We start from the raw sequence: 11,088 nt of genomic DNA on the forward strand, positions 1-11,088 counted from the left end.
GGGCCGGGACCGGACGGAGCGCACCTAAGCAAGACCGCCATGCTCTCTCGCTGAGGGGGCGGCCGTGGCAGCCGCGTGCGCTCAGGATCCAGGCTCTCCCGTCCCCATCACTGATGAAGACGTTGCCTGCCAGTCCCGGCCCCAGGTGCCCCCTGGGTGCTGGCTGTGCCACAAGCCTACCCGGTAGTGAGCACCGACTACAAGGACTGGTCTCTCTCTCGAGTCGGTCCCGTGTCCCCCGGCAGACACAGCCACTTCATGGAAGGCGCGGGCGTGGCTTACTCATTTACTAGCTTTTCAGCACCTTCTGCATTTGTCCCTGCCTTTGTTCGTAAATATTTACTGAGTGTCTGTCACACGCCAGCTTTGTTCTAAGCCTTGAGGACACGGGGGAGTGAGGACAGGAAAGCTCCCTTATATTCTAGCTCGGGGAGACAGACAGACCGACGCGTGCATAACGCAGGATCAGTAGTGACGAGGACAGCGATGAAAAATAAAGCACGGGAAGGGGAGAGAGTGACAGTGGGGGGCTCTGTCGGGGGGTGGGGGTCGGGAAAGGCCCCCTGAAAAGAGAGCCTTTGAGCAGAGACTCGGATGTATAAGAGGAGCTGGCCAAGTGGAGGTCAAGGTAGAGCACGCAGCAAATGCGAAGGCCCTGAGGTAGCTCAGGTATGGGCGGAGGAGTGACGGGAGGAGGGAGAAAGCGAGGTCTCAGGCGCGGGGCCTGACCCCGTAGGGACCAGGACTTTGGCTCTGACTCTGGGGGAGAAGGTCTGAGCCCAGGAGAGCTTGAGTTTGTCTCCTGGACCGGTTGAGTTGCTCTGGCTGCAGTCAGAAGGGTCTGTGGGGGTTAAGACTAAAAGCCCACGGACCAGCGGGCAGCTGGATGCTCCACAGCAGTGGCGGCAGGAGTCTGTTCAGTTAACTGGCAGGACTGGCTAGACTGGACACGGTCAGGGTGAAGAGGCATGCTGATCCCAGGCCCCATTTTCACCCAGCAACGCAGAGCCCCCAGGTGCTGGGCGGGGCTTGCAGCCAGGATGTGCAGGTCAGGTGCCCAACAGGAGTTTCTCTCCTCTCTCTCTCTCTCTCTCTCTCTCTCTCACTACACACACACACACACACAGAGGTGGCCTTTTCTTATGCAAATGTTACAGAACCTGTGACCTCAGGAGCTCCCAGAGCAAAACCTCTCAAGTTTCAGGCCCACGGTTTTGTTCACGGGACGTTCGTTCCTAGCCACGAAAGCGCTGGCTGATTCGCCCCATTCTTCTTAGGGTCCCGTCCTCTCATGGAGCTGAGCTAAGAGGATCATGCTTGGACGTGCGAGGGAATACAAGGCTGTGTCTGCCACTGGTCCTTTTCGGTCAGCAGACCGGCCCTCTGCCCACATCTCTAAATAGTAAGACTTCCCGCAGAGGCCAAGCCATCTGTGCCCCCGGGGCCACAGGGACACAGGGACACAGCACCAGCTGGCACTCACCTGGGATGCTTGTCGCATTTGCAGGTTCGTGACGGAGCGTGTCTTCATCGTCCTCGTGAGTCGTGAGCGCCTGAAAGAGACGTCGCTCTCTGTGGGCATCATTCGGGAGGCAGGTCGGGGACCCCCCCGCCCCAGGCACCCTCTCTCCATCTCCTGCACCTCTCCAGTCCTGACCTGTCACTCTGAATTTTCACACTATTCTTCGCATCATTCGGACCTACGTGTTCCCTTCCTGAGCTGGGGCTCCTTCCAACCTGCTCTCCACCTGGGGCTAAAGGGCACGGTGCCTTCCGGGGTGCCCCGTGTCTGGTGCCAGGGAGTAGGCGCCACCACTCACTGGGAAAAGCCCAGACGGGAGTCCCGGACCCATCACTCACTAGCCACATGACCGTGGCCAGGTCCCTTAACCCATGTGGGTGTCAGCTGTCCTCCTGCGCCCGTGCCCTGAAGCTCATTCGAAGTCGGGATCAGACGCGATGGCAAATGGCAGGCTCGGGGCCGAGCGAGTCTTGGCAGGCTCTCAGACAGTGTCAGGTCGCCCACAACCCGTGTCGGGGTGCTCTGGGCCTGGAACTCCCCCCGGAGCTGCTCCTGCCAGTCATGGGCAGTGGGGCACTGACCCCGGGCTCCTCCCCTGGGCTGCCCAGCTCCTGGGCCACTGAGCTCTCGGCTTAACATTTGGGAATTAAGGACCTCAGAGGAGATGCACTTGGATGGAAAATTGGATGACTCGGGATTTGCGGTAATCCTCTTTCCAGATCATTATGACACCAGGGGCTCACAGGGGAGGGCCGGGCAGGACTGCATCTGAGTCCCAGCTAAGCCCTCAGCCGTGTCCAGAAGCCCAGAAGGAAACAGCAGCCACTGGCCAGAGAGGGCTCTGTGAGCCAGGCCAGCGCCGGCACAGACAGCCACCCTGACCCCGTCTCACAGAGGTTTGCAAAGGACACGTGACCTGTCCACGGGCGTCCCTAGTAAATGGCAGAGCTGGGACCTGAAGCACATTCTGTCTGGTGCCTGCCCACAACTCCAGCCACCGGGCGCTGCTCCCTGACCCCCTTACAAGCCGGCAAGCTCACCTGCATGGAGGGAGACACCTTCCCCACCATCTCAGCTGGGGGACTCCGGGATTCTGTGGGTAGGACAAATGTGACGATCAGTGAGTGGTTCGTGGACCCTGAAATCCTATGTGACGGGCTGCAGAAGCGGAGCCAAGTCCGTCGCAATGTCATTTCAAAGAGTGTCACGCTGGAAATAACAAATGCCCAGCCGCAAGGAACGAGCTGTGCGAACCACGACACAGACGTGTATCGCGAACGCCTCTAAAAGTGTTTCAGGGAAACGTTGAGCACGTGCTGCAAAGTGCAAGATAAAGTCCACACGGTTCGATCCAAAGTTCTAAAGAAACATATCGATCGTCATCCATTGCACACCACATGGTACACCGTGCTGCACATTCACACGCGGAAAGAAAAAAGTCGGAAGGACGCGCGTCACAGCGTGTAAAAACTATTAACGTTTTAATGACGACAATGTCGCTAACACTGGGGGCACCGACCCAAGACAGGAAAGTTGTTAAGAGAGTAAATCCTGAGGGCTCTCATCACCAGGGGAAACTTTTTTTTCCATTTTTCTCTCTTTCCTTTTAATTGTATCTGTATGAGAAGATGGACGCGAGCGGACTCTATGGAAACCATTTCACAATACGCGTAAATCAAACCGTCGCCCCGGATGCCTTGAACACACAGAGGGGCGCGGGTCAATGGCTTCTCAATAAAACTGGACAGAATAAATTTAAAAGTTTTAAATAATAAAATTCTCTTTTTCATTTTAATGTTCTCCTTGGCACCTTTTTGCAAATGAAAGATACTTAACATAAACGAGTTCTCATACATCTGGGTGGGTTTGGTACACCTTGACCGAGAAGGGGCGTGGACCGGGCACCCTCACAAGGGGCCCCCACCCCCATCCATGGGAAACGTGTTTTCGCGGGAACCCCCAAGGCAGCAGGAGCCCGAGTATCAAAGTGTGAGTGTTGACGGGAGGCCAGGCATAGCCGCGCACGTGGGCGCAAAGGGCCGGGAGCCGAACCGCGACGGGCAATGGGTGGAATGCTCTGGATGTTCATCATTTTTTCCATCAAGAAGTTAAAAATACCCCAGAGATGTCAAGCCTCCCCGAGCCAGAAGCAGAATAAGCAGCAAGGGGCGGAGGAGAGATGACCCCTCTTCCCCTCGGAGAGGCTTTTCTGCAGAAGCAGGCCATCCCCGGAGGGGGCAAAGCTACGCACTAGCAGCGCTGGGGGGGACGGAAGAGCATGTTCACTCCCTGTCCCCACCGAGCAGAGAGGAGACGGGGGCCCGAGCAGGGAGAGAAACTCATCCAAGATCACGCAAGTCAGCCCCACATCAACTGAGAACAAACGAGAGGAACCCCGTCTCTCACCCCTTTGTGTTCCTCCCGGCAGAGCCTATAGCAGGGGACAGACTTATTCATAGCAGACGGGGACTGACGGACGGACAGGGGTGAGGGACACTGGAATGAAAGCTAAAACGTGGCTGACCACAGTGGCTGTTTCATCCAGCGGTCCCCCAGCCTGGCTGTGCTCCACATCCTCTCTGGCTTTTTGGCCCCATCCTTGACCTGTGGCCTCGTTCATAACTGGGGGGGACAAGGGAGACCCAGACAGCAGGCTTTTTAAAAGGCCCCCCCTTAGACCCAGAGAGATGTTTCGGGAAGAAAGGGAGACCTGTAGAGTGTCTGCCCTCGACTCTGACCCCCAGCATGGCATGCAGTCCAGGGAAGGACGTTTAACCTTCGGGGCTCAGTTTTCTGGGCGTAAACTGGGAATTTTACGTTGGGTCACCTCAAACAACCCCGGAATGCCACCAGAACGAATGCAGAATTAGATTGTCTTACACCGCAAGGCTTTATAAAAATCCCCCGAGATGACCATGGGGTCCCCCAATTCAGACCACTTCGTCCCCCGAGATGGAAGGTAGGGCACCTCTTGCATCGATATGAATAATAGTCATTTCCATTCTCCAGGCAAAGAAACTGGGGCTCGATGAAAATAGCTTCGATTAACAGTGCTAGTAACATCTTCACAAAGATTGCCGTTTCTAGCATCGACCTTTGGAGGCTTCCTGCGCCCCAGTTCCCAGTGCGTCTGCCTGTGTCACCCTCTCACGTCACCCACGCGGCGTCGCACGGTGCAGACACTATCCCCCCAGTTTCCCAAAGACGCTCGGGAAGGCCATGGGGCGTGAGCAACCAACGGGAGGCACATTCCTTTCCTGTTTAAGGCAAAAGGATTTTCCGATTCTCCTCACGTATTTTCTATTTCCTAAGGCCCCACCGCAGCTAGCGCGCTGGGGGCGGGGGGAGGAGCCTCTGATGCGCCACAGGCGGCGGTGGCCGTGGCCGCAGCGAAACAGCGGCCGCCACGGTAACAGCTTAGTGAGCACTTGCTCCGTGCCAGGCACCGTTTCGACCACTTAACCTGAGCCAATGCGTCTAATACGCACGAGACGTGAACCGTTTTTATCTCCACTCTACAGATGGGGAAACAGAGGCCCGGGGAGGGGAGGTAACGTGCCCGAGGCTTCGTAAGACTCACGTAAACGGTGAAGCTTTCTGGCTCCGAGCATGAATCTTTTTCTCTCCTTTATTTTAAAAATCCTCTCTAGAGTGAATATTTCTCCAACCCAGGGGCCGTATCTTACTCACCTTTGTAAACTCAGCTCTGAACACGTCTTGCCCAGCATCTCACCGAAAAGCTCTAGAGCTGGTAAGATTCCGATTACGGAAAATCACTTGGACAATGAAACTACTGCAAACCCAAAAAGCGCTCCCCGCTGTGTATTTTCCCTGCGTTAACATTTCCGAGATTAGAAGACGTGCTTTCATATTTATAACAAAGCGAATGAATGACCACACTCCGATAAATGAGATTTATAGAAGACCACATGTGAATTATGGTTTTTACCCCACACACACACATGAGCTTCTAAAAAAAACCAACAAAAAAATTTATTTCCATTAATCTGAGAATTGATTTGGGTTCTAAAATAGAGAAATTCGATATAAAATACAGCAGAGGCCTTCGTACCAGATGTGTCACCTTGGTCAAGACACTTTCTCTCTCCTAGACCTTGTTTCTTCATTCTAAGCAAGGGAGGTGGCTTCTTCCCACACCGATCTCCTGAGATCACACACTCGAAGGACCCGGCATTGGCCCGCTACACCGCATTTCTTTAAAAACTGAGCAACTCTCAAAATTAAGAACAGACGACATCGTAACTTCTGAGATGCCATACACAGGATGCTGGCTATAGTTAAAAACACCACATTGTGTACTGGAGAGTTGCTGAGAGAGATCTGAAGACGTCTCATCACGAGAAAAAAATACGTCACATGTGCAGTAATGGATGTTAACTAAACTCCGCGTTGAGATCATTTCACGTTGTATACAAGTATCAAATCATCACGTCCTATACCCAAAACTGCTACGATGTTACCTGTCAGTTATAGCTCAATAAAACGGGCGGAGGGAAGAACAGAGAACATAGAACATATTTTTCTAAGAAAAACAGTTTTGAATTATATATTACGACCAGTTCAGATGTGGGCCAGCGGGCGAGGCGCAGAGGTCGGGGTACAGAGGGCAGAGAAAGACGAAGGTGGCTGGGGGGTGGCAGAGACGAGGGAACAGGGACAGAGGGACAACCACAAAGCCAGACGCCCACAGGAAGGGGTCGGGGGCCGGGGGGCCTGCGGGTGCTCACGCCCGCGCGCGATGTCACACCTCCCTCCCAGCCTGGAAGCCGCTAACCAGAGAGTTAATCACTGCTCCTTCACTCGAGAGAGAAAAAACCTCAAAACACAGAGCCGCTGACGGCCTCCTGAGGAGACGTCAGCCACCTCCGGCTGAGCCCCGACTCCACCTGGGATGACGAACCTACGGGCCAGAGGCCAAAGGAGAAACACCCAGACAGGACGGCGTGGGCATCCGCGTGGTGTCAAGCCGCCAGGTGGCCTTCATTCTGAGCTTCTGCCCTGGTTGCATCCCGTCTTTTATGAAATAATGGCGAGAGTAAGCGGCAACAGCTGTTTATTACTTCATTGTTTAATTTTATGTCCTTACTCAGCAAAATTAACGGTTGGTGACCTTACTCGGTCCCCAAAAACCTTTTTGACATCTTACAGACCTGTGCAACCCCGCTGAGTAGGGACCTCTGAGCTGTGCAGAGGGGGCGGGCGGGCAGCGAGGATGTGGGAGGTGGCGATGGAGGTGCAGGTCAGCAGCCGGGACGGGGCGTGGGGCAGGGGCCGGGCTCAGGCCAGCTAGAGGAACAGGTGAAGAGGGACCAGGAGAGACGGAGAGGCGAGCAGGTAGGAGAAGGCCCTCCGCACAAGCCCAGCAGCCGAACTCTCCCCAGAGAGCGCGGGGCGTGGCCGTGGCCGCAGGCTGAGGAGCGATGCCTGTCGCGGGGCGTGGAGGACATGGCGCTCACACACCGGAGGGGGTGCAGTTTGGGCGGCTGTTGTAAAGTGAACTCCCTGGTGTGGGCTGGAGGGTTTGAAATGACACCACGTGGCTACGGGGATCCAGGCCAGAGACACCCAACCCGCCTGCCTGGAGGGCCCCCAGCCCTGGCCCCATGGCACCCCAAAGGCCTGGCAAATGCGAGCCCCTGACATCTCCTCCAGCCGGTGGGATCCCCAAGAATGGATTCGCTCTGCTCTCCCGTCACACACGGGTTGTGGTTCTAGAGAAACCTCTGCACTGAGTCTGCTGCATTCTAACCCTTCGTGGAAGGAGTCAAACTGTTTTCTCAGAGAAGAAAACCTCAGCTTATTAGGGTGTTGTTCAGAGCCTGGGCCGACACCAACAGCAGAAACAAACGTTGAGGCTGTGGGAGGGGGCGGGGCGGGCAGCGGGGCGGGCAGCCCACTTCCCCTGGGGCGGGTAGGAATTCGATTAAAACGTTAAAAATTAAAAAGTTCCCATGGGATTAAAAAAAAAAGTTCCTCACGCAGTCCCTAAACAATACATTTCCAAAAAAACGTTTAATCACATGGGAATGCTCACCATACTTTATGTCGTACGTACGTAAACATATACGTAAAACACGCGCGCACACACACACTCACACAGGGACCTCGAAAGCGGAGAGCACACTCGAACTGTCTCCCCGGGTGGTGGAAAGACTGGTAATGACTGTTCTTCAGATTTTCTGTAATTTTCATGTTCTATAACGAACACTCGTTTCAATAACTCCCCAGAGGCGACTATTATTACCTATTACGCTTTTTAAAAACAAAAGGCATTAGTAACTGTGCTAAGTTAAGCATAGCTGCAAATCCTTGGCAGCTCTTGCCATCAAGTCGGGAAATGATTCCCCCTCCTGGACGGAGACAGGCGGCGGGGAGAACCAAGGGCCACGGCCACCTGCCGGCACAGCCGTCAGACACGCCGGCGAGGCCGCCTCGGACCGCGCGAGCCCGTGCAGCTGTGTTAGTGACTCGAGAGCTGCCTGGCTGACCTGTTTCCGAAATCTCAAGCGGATAAATGGTTGCTATTTTACCCTCGTCTTGAGGTGACTTGTTCCCTAGCAACAGATAACCGATCCGGTAACAGAGCTGAAGCACCCCTCTGCACCCCCACGATACCTGTCCAGGGGGTGCCCAGGACCGCCTGGCTCCACTCGCTCCACAGGCCGTGCCCAAACTCCTCCTGGGCCCGCAGCTGCACCACGTGCCTCATGCCACTCCAGGCGTCATGGATGGTGCAGTGATGCCGGGGCTCCTTGACCTGCAGGCGGAGGCACAGCGACCGTGGGCGGCTCTGCTCAGGTGGCCCCTGCCCCTCAGCTGTCCCGCGCTTAGGTTGGGGGAGACTCAGCGGGGCATAGATGTGCCGACGGCTGACACCACCCTGGCAGTGCACAGTGACACGGGAGTGCCCTCTGTCCCACCCCACGCATGGCAGCACCCGGCGGGCCACACGCCGACGTGGCCTGGTCCCACTCTTCCCGGTCACCCTCGCCCTCACAAACAGGCCTGTGAAGGGGAGACTGGCCTGGCACTAACGGTCCCCATTTTAAAAACGAAGCCACAGGAGTCCAGAAAGGCTCAGAGACGACCCGGGCCACGCGGGGCGTGCGGGCCGGGCCAGCCCCGGTTCTGTCCACGGCGGGTGTCGGGGGCTCCGCGCTGGGCAGCAGCAGAAGACGGACTCACCAGCAGAGTCGTGAAGACCTTGGACTTCTCGGCCCGGTACCGGAGCTCGAACTGCAGCCTGTAGAAATGCGAGTTCCAGGAGGGGGCGTCTTGCCAGGTGACACTGAGCCAGCGGGGGTTTCTGTCCACCGGGGTGACCGTGATGTTGACAGGTGGGTCAGGTTGCACTGGGGGAAGGGCACGTGGGTCCCGTGTGGCAGCGAGGGTGGCCATGCACAGCCCCGACGGGAGGACGCGACGCAGCCCTCCCCCGGCACGTGCCTCCCTGCCACGGTCACACCCCCGCAGGTAAAGCCCCAGCTTGCCCAACCCCTCGCCCAGCACCCCCGCCCCTGCCCACGGTCAAGGAGAAGCCGGGTGACCCGGAAGCGGCGGGAGGGGAGCTCGCTCACGGATTTCGTAACCCTCGAACGTCTGGGGTCTGCTGGACGCGCTCCCAGCGTGGTTGGCGACGCACAGCGACACTATGTAGAAAGAGTTGTCCCCCTCCGGAACCGCCAGCTGGCAGGAGAACTTCTGGGACTCCTGAGAATACAGGCACGGCTCCTGGACGTCTCCCACGGGGCTGTGCTGGCTGTGGGACACAGAGCGAGGGGGCCGTCTCGGTTTCTGCCCTCGCCGGGGCTGGGCGGAGCGGGGGCCGCCCCCGGGTTCGAATCTCCGCACCCCACTTCGCGGCTCCTGTGACCTGGGGCAGATCATCCTCTCCAGCCTCTGTTTGCTCAGAACACTGAGCTTAGGGCCTGGGGGCTGCACAAAGGACTCAGGAGGCCCACCGAGCCTCTGGGCCCGCCTCGGACCACTGGCCAGCCCGCAGAAATGCCATTCCAGAAGCTCGGAGTGCCAGAGGGGTCCCCGGGATACGGGGCACCCAGAGGGGAGTCTGGGTGACTACAGATACTCGAGGTATGTCAGACGCCGCCCCACCTGGCCAGGAAGCCTGAGACTTCACCCTCTGACAGGCGCGGGCATGTGAGGCCACGCACGGCAGCTGCAGATTTGAACCCCAGACCAGACACGCCTCTTCCGGGAAGCCCGCCCAGCCTTCCCAGCCTCCCTCCCCCGAGCACCATCCAGGCCATGACTGTGCGCACACCAGCATGAGGACGGCGGACACACAAAGTCCCTTCCTGGGGCCCCGGTCCGCCCCCAGCAGTCCCGGCAGAGTAGGGCCTGAGTGGGCCTAGGGTCCCCACGGTTCTCACGCTGGCTCAGCCCCACCCTCCTCACAGGTCAGGGCAGAGACCGCGCCCCGCAGGATGACTGCCCGAGGCTCTGGCAGGTGAGGGCTGGGCTGAAATGCCTTGTTCTCTGTCACTCCTGTTCTCAGCACTCAGTGTCAAATGAATCAGCTCGCCTGGGCAGATCCCTCCGGGACAGCGAGCCACCCTGCTGAACTCAGAGCTGTTGATGCTCCGATGATCGACAGCTCAGACGCAACGAGAAACATCTGAACTGTGAGGCTTTGGGCTCTGGGGTGCAGGCGGAGCACACCGCAGGGCTGTGACCCTTTCCCGCAGCTCGTGCCTTCTCTGCATCTGGGCCTAAAGCCACCTCGGGTCCCCAGGTAGGGTGTGACCCCCAGCAGAGCCACTCTCGAGGTGACCATGGACGGGCCCGTCGAGCTCGGGGAGGCCGGCCCGGCGGGCCCTACAGACTCGGAGACAGAGAGTCACCACACGGGCGGCCTGAACGTAAAAAGCCCTAACTAACAGCGGGTCTTGGCGGGCGGTCTTGTCCTAGGTCTGTGGCCTCCTTGAGGAAGGTCAGCCTTTACCGAAAATGTCTGCCCACCGTCTTTTTGCATCTAAGATAACAGACCTTGGAAAGGTCAGAGTCGGCTCCTCCTCCAGACCCCTCAGGGCACGACCGCCCAGCTGGGCACAGAGCCCCTCACTGTCCTCCGGTCCCCGGGACCCTCTCTGTGTGAACGTCCCCTCCCTGCACCCACCAGAGTAGGAGGAGCGCGTGTCCCTCCGCGCTGCTCTTTATCCCGCCCCCTTAGTTCACCACCAGAGGGTTCCGTGTGACCCGCTCAGTCTCCTTTGATTTTTAAGGTATAAAATAAGCTGCAAAAACGCCATTCTCCAGAGCGTTTTCTCCGTCCACTGAGATTTTGCTTCCTCTCGATTGTCACCGGCTCGGCTCAGACAACCCTGTCATAATTTTCTACAGGTTTCGACACTTCAAATGCCAACAAAGGACAAAAATAACACCCGCTTTGACAGACGGCCCTGCGTGTCCGGCGTGGGGAGGACTCACAGTTAAGTCTCGTCCGCGCTCCCAGTCCCTCCTCCTCGCCTCTTCTCAAAAGGATTATTTTCTGATCAAACTTGGAGATCACTGGCTGGCCGGTCCCA

The 11,088-nt window shown here is 57.3% G+C and overlaps 1 protein-coding gene across 1 annotated transcript in view; it reads right to left on the reverse strand.

The window, feature by feature from the left end:
* IL6R (interleukin 6 receptor) overlaps positions 1–9,748 on the reverse strand; it is a 19,180-nt gene extending 9,432 nt beyond the window's left edge. Inside the window, exons 1-5 of the mRNA XM_039849742.1 lie at positions 9,121–9,748; positions 8,729–8,895; positions 8,159–8,300; positions 2,563–2,615; positions 1,484–1,553 (exon numbers count right to left, since the gene is read on the reverse strand). Coding sequence (XP_039705676.1) covers positions 1,484–1,553; positions 2,563–2,615; positions 8,159–8,300; positions 8,729–8,895; positions 9,121–9,430 — 742 coding nt within the window. The 5' untranslated portion in view covers positions 9,431–9,748. The remainder of the gene's footprint in view (positions 1–1,483; positions 1,554–2,562; positions 2,616–8,158; positions 8,301–8,728; positions 8,896–9,120) is intronic.
* Between the last annotated feature and the right edge of the window lie 1,340 nt (positions 9,749–11,088).

The sequence above is a fragment of the Pteropus medius genome, unplaced genomic scaffold, assembly GCF_902729225.1.
Source record: "Pteropus medius unplaced genomic scaffold, Ma_sr-lr_union100, whole genome shotgun sequence".
Taxonomy (NCBI): Eukaryota; Metazoa; Chordata; class Mammalia; order Chiroptera; family Pteropodidae; genus Pteropus; species Pteropus medius.